Below are 14,236 nucleotides of genomic sequence, written 5' to 3'. Positions count from 1 at the left end.
TGTATCTCTCTATCTCTCACTCTTTGTTTCTATTCCCCTCTATTCTGTTGACGAATATATTTCATTTAGTCATAACTGACGAAATTAACAATGAAGTCAGATCAAATATAGTGAGATTTTAATTCTGTAAATATGTTTATGTTTAATGAAAAGTCACCTCTAGAAATAAAACGGGTCATGGAGTCAAAATAAATATTTTGTCTTTCTCAAAGAAATAAAGTGACATCATATATTATACAAGAATTAAAGTCATTAATTATGAATAATAAAATGGAGTAATTATAATTTATATCAATGAAGATGCAGTACTTTTATATTAGTATAGTAATATCAGTGTCCATAGAACAGTGATTCCTAACCTTTTCAACACTGTGGATCCCTATGATATTGTTTAATATCTGGCAGCGTATAATATATGATGAAGCATCTGTTGACGATGCTCTGCATAGCACAATGATCTTGAATAGCCCTAGTTGGGAAGCACTTCCTATTAGTCTCATTACATGTACCCTGAAGCTTTTTATCCACTCTTAAAGCGTATGAGTTATGGGACATTTGATTCATTATACTTTTTTAAACATTTAATTTTGTGTTGAGATTCGGTTCAAGAACAATTATTATCCGTTTTTGTCTCATATGATGTTTTGATAGACCGATATCTCCTCCCAGAGTGATACATTCATTGTATTCCGCAACCTTTCCCTTAAAAACAATAGGAAAAAGGTCCAAACTCAGTTGGTAGCTAGCCAATTCTCCCTACTATAGAAATATGTATAAATCAATAATTATTCAGGATTGTTTATAGTTTATGATGAGATAATTCTAATTCCCCCAAATTAAGTTCAGATCATGGACTAATAGAAAAGAGACATAACATTTACAGACTAAAATTCACTTGGTTTTTTTTTTTTTTTTTTTTTTTTTGGGGGAGTTTAGGGAAGTAACGCGGAATTCGGTCTAGACCGCAAACTCAAACCGGAGGCCTAACTTTAATTATTTTCAAACCGGTAACCGATTCTTTTTGGTCTTAATCTATGGACCCATTTTCGTCTCTATTCTGATTTATGAGTTGTACAAATATAATTCATGTAACACATTGAACTTCATAAGAGGTCATTGTGCTAATGTTCAGAGTTTTGAAACATACATGACATCATGAATAATTCATAGACAGAAATGGACTTGACCAGGGATGTCAAACCTTTTAATATAATGGACTGGATTGCCACTTGAAATATTTTAATGGGCCACATAACCTATTAAATCAAATTTCATCAAAAATGGCCATAAATCAAAACTATTAAATGCATATATATTTCAATTTAGGGCAAATCTAATTTTTCAAGGCCAAACTGCTTAAAAATAGGGCAATCTGAGAGTTCTGTGGGATTTTATTTTAGTTGCAGTTTTGGTTTTTTCTTCATTTTTTTGGAAAAATTAAAATTTTTACTTCGTTACATATTTTGAACGAAAAATTAACATTCTTGGTTTTTTTTTTCTTCAGCACAATAATTTTTTTTTTAAATATTTTATTTGCTATATATTTTCCAATGTCTATACGTAGTATGTGCGGTCTACGCATTTTGATGATAACGTGACAGTTTTGCTAAAAAATACTACTTGTAGTCTGAATGAGTAGTTGGCGCACTTGCACATTAAGAGGGCTGCTGCAATACGGCAAGTGGGCCCCACGGGTTGGACATCCTTGGTCAAGACTGAAATTTAAATGAAGCATTTTTTTTTTTTTTTTTTTTTTTTTTTTTTTTTTTTTTTTTTTTTTTTTTTGCAACACCGATCCAGACAGAACTGCTTAGACCGATCTAGGATTTTCAAACCGAGTCCCAACACTAATCTAATAAATAATCATAATTTATTGATACGCGTCTTGCTATATACGCACCTCCAAAAAAGAAAAATATCAAACCCATACACGTGACGAAGCCTCGACCCTTCCTATTGAATTATTTGTACTTCAATAAAATTACAATAGGTAGGATGTATTGGTAGTAGATTTCAACGTCATATCCTTCAATCGTGACTATGATCCTTTATATTCAAATTAATTTTGCGTCAATTTAACATTAAAGATATAATTGTTTTAAATATCCTGTTTGGTTTTATGCCTTGAAGCAGGTACTTATGAACCAAATATTATTTTATTTTAACACATAAATTCCAATTCGCTTATGTAATCGTTTATGGTCTTAAGGCGGAGTAGTTACATTCTACTGATAATCATTTTCTGCGTCGTTATCATCTTAGCGTTCAAAACATTTTTATTATACTCATGAAGATTGTAGACTTGACATTAAATCCCTTTAGACTACTTTAGGGTGAATATTTGTAAATACTAGGTTACGCTATTAAACTATTCCACTTAATACACAATGTACAAAAATGTATACTAATGTCAGCATCAGTAGACCGCCAAAGCTCTCAATATCAGTGATCTGACGATGAGGAGATATGTGAAGGCATCTTATGTACGACGATATCCACAACTACTTTCAAGAGTAACCGAGGCCAATCAATTCAAGATAAGCCAGAAATTGTTGGACTTGTTTAACGTATAATTAGTCCATTTGGCCGTCCTTATCATCAGACTGTCATTTGGAGTGTTGTAGTCAATAAGAGAGGCTGTGCTACCACCCACCGAAATTTGGATGACCTCAAGGTCTCCATTAAGTAGCAGTGGACACTCATGACCGAGGTTTTTATCAAGGACCACTACCATTAGGTCTTGGTTGAATGCAAAAATATTTAGTGAAGAACTTAGAATCTACTTGTGAGAAGGATGACGCAATAAGTAATTGAATACTCCTTCGATGTTAAATATGTGAATGGTTTTATTTTCGAGTAAAATTAACAAAATGAAAAATTGATACGGTAACACATTATTAAGTTCAAGGGCCCATAGTTACAAATATTACTCGTAAATCCAAAGTAAATAAGTAATTTTAATATTTGTCACAATGAAATGACAGCATCAATATATAGCCGTGGTGTGTTAACATAAAAGCAATCATGAACAAACAATAATAAAGAGAAATTTCAAATCATTTTTTTTTACTTCATATCTACATACAGCCCAATGGTTCAGAGACATATTTGAGTCTATTATAGGCTTATTATTCAAATTTCTGGGATGAGTTACGATAATCAAGAGTGTCAGCTATAGTTATAAATCTTTATTTAATATGAGAGGCTTATATGAACTCCGATATGTCCCCTTTTAAATAAATTATATCGATTTCTCATTATTTTATTGTGACAATCAATTTTTGCTAATTTAAGTGCAATTTACGAAGCATCCAAAAAGTTAATCAGAATTTTTTTTTTATATATAAATTGAAAAATATTCTTGAAAGAATACAAATGTAATTCACAATCAATTTTGATTCTAAATCAATCAGGCTTGCTCTAGTGCTAGCGAACAACAATTGTCAATCAAAATGCAGATATCTTTATTAAACAAGGCGCTATGAGACTTTTCTTATACAAGCAGGGGCGTCTGTAGGATTAAATTTGGGGAGGGGTCTTGAAAACTTTATTGAGAGAAAAAAAAACCCACATTAAATTTTGTCAGAGAAAAAAATCAAAATACACAACTATTGACTAAAAAATAAAAATTCCAGAAATATTACAAAAATGCATAGTTATTCTGAAAAATTTCGGACATTAAATTTTCTCGTAAGAAGCAAAAATTCATTCATTTGAGGAGGCTACATCCCCTCAAGCCCACCCCCTGTATACGCCCCTGACAAGGCCCAACTTGTACATAAATTCCAGCCAGTATACAGGATATTTAGGTTCAAAAATATCAAATAAGTCACTTACTTTATAATAGTATGTCTAATTTACTTAATATCACAAAAAAACACACTTACTTTTAAGGTATGATAGACGACTGTAACGCATGGTGGATCAGTACTGAAGGAATGCCTTGAATTGGTAACGAAATATATACTATAATTGACTTGTAATAATAATGTAATAATCACAGTAGTCGCACATACAAATATTTATGAAGTAAAAAAAAAAAAGAAGCTATATAATTAAACAGAGACTAGGATTAATATGCAAATTTGATCAAAAGAAGTGATGACCATTCATTTATATAAAAAAATTGTCTTTTACACTCGACCTCCATCCATATGAGGAGAGTGTGCTTCCAGTGAGAGTGGATATTATAAAAGTCAAATGAGACACTTGTTCCAAGTGTTGTGCTATTGAATATTAGCTGGCTATAGACCGTAGAGTATCACTAAAAACAATTTGGAGGAGAGGAAATATCTCTCAGAGGAAGATTAGTTTCCACACTATATTATTACCTATAATGTAATACAGACTGACATCATTTCTCTATTTTTAATAAAGGTGATGATACAATTTGTAATAAACAACTGTTAGTATAGCTCTAAAGTCGTGTTAATATCCGTTTGTTTCTATATAGAATAAAAAGTGATTCACAACTGCATGTGCTTTGCATACAAAAGTCCTTCAATTAATCTACAGCCATAATAATTATTAAAATACAAATTGATCAGCTCTTCATGCTCTTCTGGATAATGTTTTTTTATTGCTAAAGCAATATATATATAAAGTATAACACCTGTGCAAAAAAAAAAAAGGTATGTGGTGTTGTGTTTATTCTGTATAACTTATTTGTACGATAAATATCCACTGAGGTTCTGTGAGTACTTTTATTAATGACTAATTGTTCCGTGCGTTTTTAAATTATTTATAATTAGGATGTTTAAATCTATTTGTAGTGATGAAAATCGGCTGTATAATGGGGATGTTTAAATAAAGACCCCGAAAATAAATATGGTAACCCATACAATTTGAAGAATGTTTCAGAGGAGATCAGCTGTGACAAGGGAGGAGGGAAAAAAGGAAATAAATAAGAACATTGGCAAGAATAACTTAAAGGATGTTGATCCTCACTTCTACTCTGAGTCCAACAAGGACTTATAATTAGTACTCTGCAACGAATCCTCAAAGTTACTCGGCGTCATTTATGAGCCTGCACGAATTTTCAATAAGGTTTTGGAATATATTTGAAGGATTTGAGGAAAGGAACTCAGGAATCAGATAATAATGTCAACTTTTAAAGAAAAGAAAATTCATTCTTCACATGACTAATTAAAAAAACCGGTCCAGCTACAAAAATTCACAATATTTTAATTACAAAGTATAGGGATTTTGTTTGATGTACTGTGATAGCCCATAAAATGCCCTCTAAATCTGAAAAAATTATATATTTTTAACTCTAAGAGGAAGTCGAATTTCTGTCTACAAATGACAACGACTCCATGGTGTTATTTTCATCTTATATTAACTTTACTTTAAGCTTCAATTTTTTACAATTCATAATGTTTGAACCGTCATAATTATCGTTTAAAATCCTATTGAGTTTTGTCGCAATACTAGCTGGCAAAACGTCCCAGAATTTAAACAGTCACTAAATGTCGCCAAATTCAATAGCTGATATATTTAGTGGCAAAGATATAAAGAGGGGCATTCGCAAGATTTGGGTCGTATCCACAACCAAATAATGGTTTTCCTCGTCACCACAATATTAACTTATTGTTTTTTACAAAAATTGTAAAACAATTTTGGACTCCCCTGAAAAACTATACGTTATTGCTACCCAGTACATTTAAATATTTACAATAGCAAGAAATAAAAATTAAAATCACTGGTTACGATTAAGGTTAATATAATACAAGGATAGACCGTCATATAATCGTGCATTCCAGAATTTTCAATTTCCTGTATCGTACTGACTGCTGGGCAAGAGAGACCCATTTTGATAAAACACACAACCAATCATATTCTATGACGTCACTATTAAAAAGTGTGGTAAAAGTCAAACATCAATTCTACACGTGTTATGTTATAACCTTGTATTTCTATTCACCTTGGTTGAGATTATATACTTTATTTGAAAAATAACCACGTGGTTTATTAATGATCATCGCTTTTTGAAATACACAAAGATAATGTTCATTTTCCTTTAATGTGTTGTCATTAATTCGCATAAGTTAATTCTTGTATGATTTAAATGAGATGGGCCTACGTACATATTATGAATTCAAAGAAAGTATTCCATAGGATTTTTATTTGTATATTAATTAAGGCCCTTCGTTTAGAATTTGTATCATTTCATACTAAGTTACTGATTTGACTATTATTTTAATGTATATAGTAATTAATAATTATAATCTAAATAATAATTAAAAGTTGGGAAAAAGAAAATACAGAAACCTAGCTACCATATGTTGTTGTTTTTTTCAAATTTTTCCTATCCCCTTTTGAAAGTCAAGGTTGAGAGTGGATAAAAAAAATATTCGTGGTGAACAGTGGACACCCAATGTCACTGATTTCACGAAAATTAAAACTAGTGTTGGATATTATATAACTTATTAGCCAAAGTTTAAAATATCAATGCTTAACTTGAATCAGAACATGACAAATGAATGTTTGAAGCCATGCTCGGATTTTCTGTCCAACATTCACTTCAAAGCCAGTTACTATTTTGCAAAGGCCTTGGTTAATATTATATGGATCTATATTTAATAAGAAATTTGATAGTTTCTTCATTTACCCATGATTAAATGAATATTATACATTTATCCATTCTAGTAAATAAAATGAAAAGAACACATCACTTTTCAATTCCCTATTGGGGGTCAATTCTATCAGTATACATATCTGTAGTGATGTGTCATGAGCAAAACTCGTAAATTGATACTTGAATTTTATAAAATAAACAAAAAAGGACTCCAAAACTCGGCTCGTGTGTCTAAAATGCGAGTATTTACTCGTTACTCGTCAAAAATTATGTTTTTGACCTTCTTCTTTTTCGAGGATATTAAAGCATGAAAATTCTATAAACTTATTTTCTTTTTTCGTATCCAAAAAGTTTTGCGTACATAAAAAGAAGTTAGCTGCTTCCTCTAAGCCAGTTAAAAATGTAAATTTTATTATTACTAATTAGAGAAGGTAAAAATAATTTTAAATCGACAAATTTTCAATAATCCGATATAAACTATAATTTTGACGGATAAATGTATTAGTTTTCAAAAAGTAGTTTTTTTATAAACTTGAAAATTCTCGAAGAGCAAAATTCAGCTGGAGGCATATCACTACTTATTAATATAAAAACTAGTTTAAACACTAGTATATAATAGATTTAAAACATAGGTTAAGTTTGTAATGTCAACATATTATACAATATATAACATGAGATTGAATGAGTGAAACGTATCTTCTTTAAAAGGTAGATGAACTCAAATACCAACTCAAGAAGTTAACTGTATTTCTTTATTCTTTTTGTATGGGCTGTACTTGCTACAATGAGTTAGTTTTTTATGCAAGATGATTTACTTTATTACTAGCATTTAACATTTAGCTGGGGTTTTTGTCTATTACGTTGAGGTAGATCGTAGTTAATGTGTCAACATATATATATAATAAATTTCCATTCTTAATATACCCCATGCGTCGTATTTAAGCTTAGAATGAGGATTCATTTTCAGACTTGATTAAAATCTAGTTTGTGAAAACCAAATTAAATTTATTTCCAGTGAATTATAACTGAAATCAACAGTTTTTATCCAATATGGCCTCCCTCAGCCTCGACACTCTTTCTGAAGAACAATCAAAACTTATAGATGTAGTCTTCTGACAAATCAGCTCGGGTATCCTTGATTGCATACTCTATAGATCTCAGATACCCATGAGGCTTGTTAGAGGTAGATCCTTAGAACTCTTCCTACATGGAATAATCCAAGTGATTAAGATCGGGGGAGCACAGAGACACGATGCTCTTCGACACATTCAAAAGAAGGCTTGGCTCTAGACAACAACTTCTCCTTTGTGGCCGTCGTAATCAGATGGTTCTTCCTCCTTGCTCTCAATTTTAATCCCAATTTATATTTCAGCCTATAACCTTGCTCATATGCATCTTCTTGGCCATACTACGAATGGTCCTCTAAAGGTTTTAGATTGGTGGTTTTTGACATGCATAATCATGGCATTTGTTCTTACTGTTCGTTTCTGACATTGCTCAGACATTCTTTCGACTATTCCTTGGGTTTCAAATCGTTTTTGAATTCTGTACACGACTGATCCAGAGCTCATTGGTAATTATGGGTCTTCTGGCACACAAGCACTTCCAGCACAGGAATTCTTTTAGCTTACATTTTGTCTTCTTTGAAGATAATATTTATAAATAAAAGCAATTGCATATGGTTATTAGAATATAACGAAACCGCACTTCGATCTGTGAGCATTTTTTCAAGTGTAAACTTCAATATGACGGATGTAGTGATGTATTCATTGAACAGCATGGACATATAATGTGAGTTATGACTGAACAAATGCTTTCTTCTATCACTAATAAAAAGTACATTTTCATCATAACTGAACAATATAATGTTGAGTATCTATAACAATACAAATATATTACTTAATAATACGTTAACATCTCTTTTGACAAATTTATATATGATTATTGTACAATCATAATCTATGATGCCATTATTGGTATAGAATCAGCCCTGTATTAAGCGGTCAGGCAAGGGAAATAAAGCTGAAAAAGCTACAGCTTAGTGCGCATGATCTCTTCCTCCAAATGTACTATTTTGTAGCAACTCTAAATTGGACAGCTTAATGCCCTGCAAGTTACAATTTGTACGTCTTATAATGTCATATTTAATTTCAAAATGTGTCATTTGTATTGTTATCATTTATTTTTCATCTATTCAAATTACGCATTTGTTATGTAATTGATTTAGTGCACAGAGTTTTTAGGTGTCTCCAAACAGCAACCTTTGTCTTAAAAATATAGAATATAACTACTCAATAAATCCTGATATTGATATAAATCAGGAGCTCATTTTACCGTACACCCTGTATACATGCTCGATGCTACAGACAAAACTCCTGGGAGATTTCATACATTTGCTTAGATTCTTATTGTTATATGTTATTAGAAATACCCAGGAGTGACAATGTCTGTACGGATTAGACAATTAAAATGAATTAAGAACTTATCTGCTTAATATAAAACAAATTGTAAAATTTTAAGAATTATTCTCATGTTGGTTTTCTGAGTATGAGAAATATAGAAGGCACTCTTCTTTAACAAGATGAGGAAATAGTTACTTTATTCTTGGTCAGACACCGAACTCGCAGCCTCGCCCCCGCTTCTCTGAGCATCAAGGAAACCTTCTAATATCCCAAAATATATCCCAGCTCTGAGGTTGTACAGGTGAAGTAATGAGCCAGGATACAGCTTAAACTCTACTACAGTCATGTTTCTAGGCACCAAGGAACCCTTCTAATATGCTATAATACACTCTGCCCACGGGTTGTATAGGTAGTTAAATTTATCTACTGCCCTTTCCAGGATCATCAAGGAACCCCCCTAATATCCTAAATATACCCCACTTTCAAGATCTTTTAGTGAAGTACTTAGACTCAAGGCAGTTTAAACTGCACTGCCACTTCATTTCTAGCACCAAGACCCTCTTGTAATATTTAATAATACATCCCTACCCACGGGTTGTGTATATGAGCTGCTGTTCCCTGAGGCAGGTGAAATTTTCATCGACCGCTGCTTACTTGAGCATAAAAAAAACAACCTTTTAATATTGAAAATACACCCACAGGTTGTAGAGTTATAGGACTAAAAATGATATGTTAAGGCCGCCATGGCCTTGAAGGCCTAGAAAAGTGACATCAAAAACGATTCTGGAGCCTTAAAAACCTACATTAAAAATTTCAGGAAAATCCATTAATTCGTTTGCCCGGGATTGAAGGACAAACACAGAGACATTGAACTTTAATATATAGATTTAGGACTAAACCGTTGACCTTATGTTTGTACCATAGATTATTGTATCAATTAGTCATTTCCATCAAAATAGTAGAAAATTATACCATTAATATATGGAGCATTCACGTATAGAATATTCAACATTACCCTCATCACAAGTAGTCTAAATACTTCATCTCTTTTTTGCGTTGCAACTTGTACACTTTTCTTATACAAGTTACAAATTATACAAAAATATGTTATAAACAAGCTCAAACTGAATATAACAACTGATGATATTTGATAGGAAGTAACTTGATAAAAGTATAATTAACAACCCAATAGAATCAATTCCTTATGTAGTATTATTTCGATAGTGAATCGATTTTTTACCTATGAAAATAATATTGTTTCCTTTAAAAGTGATATTCAATACAACATCAGGGCAGTAGAGGGCAGATCCAGTCATTTATAATAATTGAGAGTAGTAGTACATAGCTTTAAACTTAAGTACAAAAATGTTTTTCACATTTTGTAATGATGTATTTATTAATAAAAGTTGTTATTTTTTAACTATCTATGTACATAGAGCTCCAACGTTCAATTAGATTGTTATTTCCGTGCTTCTATAAACTTTCCAATGAAAGGGAATTTTTTAATACAATACTGCAGAATTAGAATTATATTATTCATAATACCACAGCACAATGGAGTACACTTGTGTACAACTTGTAGCCTCCCGTCAATTGATTATTCATTTAATGTTTTATTTTTTTACTGTATATGGGAATCATTTCAGAAGTAAAGTCATAAACGTTGAACATATACATCACCAGTAGTAGTATCCGGCATTGCCCGGAATAATTAAAGATTTAGCTTTAATAATGTAGAAGATTGCATCCCAAGAAATCCAAGGTGTGACTCTCCGTTTTTCAATTCATATATCAATTCATATGATGTATTCTCTCCTCAAGAATGAAGGTATACAAATAAAACTTAGATAAAAAGGATGCTGGGATGACGGTTGAGTACTTTACCGTCTCAAGTGCTCACAAAGAAAAACAATGCACCTTGTATTCTATACAAAAAATCCCTGCGAGAGTTAATTCATTTTTAAATGGTATACCATTCATATTTTATTCAAACCTAATCAGAGAGGAATAATAAAAACAAACGCCTAAAATATTCCAACAATACGACTACATTTGTATCTCTTTGATCAAAAATATAAATATAATATACATCAGGGATCACTATATACAGTGCCCCCTGTCGGCAATATTTCATTAATATACCAACATTGTTCATTCTTGGATCAAAATATGTTTATGGTATACATCAGGGATCACTATTTACAGCGTATCCCCCGACCGGTTTTCATACAGACAGACAGAAAGGAAAACTGTACTTTATTAATATAGATGTGTTGAACAATTAATGGTGTAAATGGATTTATAAGAATTGGAAGTTTCGGTTTGAAACTCCTAGACCTCTATGGTTTTAGTGGACCAAGCTAATTCGAACCCTATAGAGACCAGTGTTTTGTTTTTTTTCATTTTTCGCTAGAGTTGAATTTAGAAAATGTGAATAGTCATTTGAGTTTTTGTTCCAAGTTGACATTCAAGCTATATTATTATAGCAAATTATATTCTTAATTGATGTCTAGTATCTTTTGAGCAAGTTTGCAAAGATAAATAAAATTGAGACTATAAATATGAGTTATATGAACAATTTTGTTGACGTACTACAGAAAGGACACTGGCCCAGTTAAAGAAGTTCGGTTTGGGCCGAGTCTCAACAGTAATATGTATTTATGTAACATATAAGTTACCAATCAATGTGCGGAAGAATGACATCATGGTAACGTATATTAGTTAGACGTCAATTGCAGCAGGGGTTTTTTTATATAAAGAAAAATTAAATGACTAAAGTAGGAAGAGATATATGTAACATTAACTTAGACAAAGGAAGAGCAGGTTTGATGCGTTAGTTGAACGTGATGTGTAATGCTTTGAAATAATTAGAAGTGGTTTTTTTTAAATGATTGAATGACAACTGATTTTTTAGAGTCGTCATTTTTGCAGAAAACATAGATTGGAGTTGAACGCTTTTGAATATTAAAATCTAGAGATAATTGGGTCAGCACATAGGTGTATAAGAATATAGGCAACCCATGCAATGTTAATCAATTAATTTGGTAAATTTGTGCCATATTCAGCTTAAAAAAAAATAAAGCTGCAAATGAACTTGATAAAAATTTAGTGGGGATTCAATTCATACTCTTGAAGGAATATGCACCAATTTCTATCAAGAAATTATACTTACTAACCTTTTGGCTGTTTTGAAAATTCCACTTTCAAAGTATCTAAAATAGATCGTCACAATAAAAGAATGCTAGGTTATATTTAAAAGGTCACATCGGGCCCAAATTAAGTCTTATAAATAAAATAGAGATTCTACACTATAGCCAAAATCATTGGCTATCTTTACTCACCCCACATATTTGAATAATAGACGAGATAATTTACGTAAATAGGTCTATGATTATTAGGCTTTATGTTTAAATCAAAATGAAATGGGGTTCTCTTTTTTTCTGGACGCATTGTTCACGAACGTTTCGATATTGATGCACAATTCATTTGCCTCTCCCCCCTACGCCTATCGGTCAGCAAATTTGTTAGTGCATCTATTCTTCTAACCTTCATAAAATATGTACAATTTTGGTGTAAAATACACATCATTCGATGGTAGTATGACGATCTGAGATAGTGGGATACACGGAATACAAACTCAATGAGATACTATCACTTTCATGATTAATTATACGCTAATAGATAATTATAGGACTTACCCTGTTTTGTAAAGATAGAAGAGAATATTTTGAGGCCTGTATTTTTGTTCGTGTTCCAACAATTATGTATTTATTTTTAAATAGAAAGTCGAATCGTGTAAAGAGTACTAAAATCCAATAAAAAACATGTAAATTTGTAAAAGAAATACTCTCACAAAAAAAAACACACAGCAACAACAGAACCGAATATATATTCCAAACACAACTACTGAATCATAGTAAAAAAATATATTTTTTTAAAAAATCGTTTTTTTTTCTTCTATTACTTCTTAAGTCAGTCAGGAAGGAAGGGCTCCTTTTGCGTGCCTTTGAGTTCCCCTCCGTTTTGTCTGATGATGTCAGGTACTTTTTTCTTCCTCTTCTGCTGTTGTTTTTTATTATTATTATTTATACATTGCCTGTACGAAGCAGGTATGTTTTAGGGGAGGAAAAGCATGTTCAATTTCATAATCATGTATTGATATTCATTTTTGAAAGAAAAATAAAAGAATAAATGAATCAATCTTTTGCCATTTGCTGGGTTTTTTTCCCCTTTAAATAATATTTAATACAATCAAATCAAATACTTTGGATATATATATATTTATCAGGGAAAACAAGCGTTCAAATATTCGTCAATATAAAAAAATGCACAGGTATATATATTGTTTCACATTTACGACAAGAGCGAGTGAGTGCACCCTTCCAACATTCCAATCCTCACTACACACTCTCGGGGCTTTGCCTGCTATTAGAACGCCTTACACAGGCTTACATACAACATAATTTTATAAACAATGTCTTTTAAAAGGTACCTACCTGTCTACTTTTCTCTCTTTCTTTAGGAAAAGTAACTTTAAGTACACTCTAAAATGTGGATATATATATATAATTTATAATATTCTCTCTATAAGGACTGTTTGATGTATCTACAAGTATTACCAATAGGGTGCCCTCTATCCGATCAAAACCTGACAGAAACTAAAATTTAAAGCATTAAGAATAAATCAAATTCCCATCGAAAAATTAAAATGATTCCGTGGCATCATTTTCTTGTGAATTAAACTTTGTTTAGAGCTTGCATTTTTCACATTTCAATATGTTTGAACAGTCATAATTATCGTTGTAAATCCTATTGAGTTTTGCCGCGATGACACCGTGCGTCTGCATATAAGTCGTGTAGGACGTTAAACAGCCCCTATGTAGCGTATTTATCTGATGAAAGCATTTTGGATGTTGATCATTTCGGGAGAGACCTAAAGAGACCAAGTTTTATCGTAGTAAACAAAAAATTTCAATAATATGAAGAAAAATAATCAAAAGGATTAAAACCTTGACACTCTATTATCCGGAGTTATTAAGCGTCGGCAAACAGGCAAACGTTGCTTTATTAATAATGAATATAACTCTTTAACAGATCCTCAGTGGTAGTCTCAGTTTTTCATGAACTGACTCACGTGTAGATACTCAATACGTAGATTTTCTCTCCTAAAGAATGAAAAAATAATGATTACAGCTTAAGAAAATAAACAACACTATTTAGATTGCAACACAAACAACAAAAACTTGACGCTTAAAAA

At 31.5% G+C, this 14,236-nt stretch overlaps 1 protein-coding gene across 17 annotated transcripts in view; it reads right to left on the bottom strand.

The window, feature by feature from the left end:
• The window catches only part of LOC121124749 (lamin-B1.S), a 32,998-nt gene extending 19,649 nt beyond the window's left edge, over nt 1-13,349 (bottom strand). For 6 of the 17 annotated variants that reach the window (XR_011781781.1, XR_011781791.1, XR_011781790.1 and 3 more), the window contains exon 1: nt 12,678-13,349. Coding sequence is in view for 4 of the 17 variants with exons in the window: in XM_071891039.1 (XP_071747140.1) it covers nt 3,888-3,918 (31 nt within the window). In the remaining 13 variants the exon portion in view is untranslated. Of the gene's footprint in view, nt 1-3,887; nt 4,406-12,677 lie in introns of those variants that run through there. The other 11 variants (XR_011781785.1, XR_011781793.1, XM_071891042.1 and 8 more) reach the window with 4 other exon arrangements.
• Between the last annotated feature and the right edge of the window lie 887 nt (nt 13,350-14,236).

This window comes from Lepeophtheirus salmonis, chromosome 9 (assembly GCF_016086655.4).
Source record: "Lepeophtheirus salmonis chromosome 9, UVic_Lsal_1.4, whole genome shotgun sequence".
Lineage (NCBI taxonomy): Eukaryota > Metazoa > Arthropoda > Copepoda > Siphonostomatoida > Caligidae > Lepeophtheirus > Lepeophtheirus salmonis.
The sequence above is the reverse complement of the archived record's forward strand: the minus strand, read 5'-3'. Positions and strand labels throughout refer to the sequence as shown.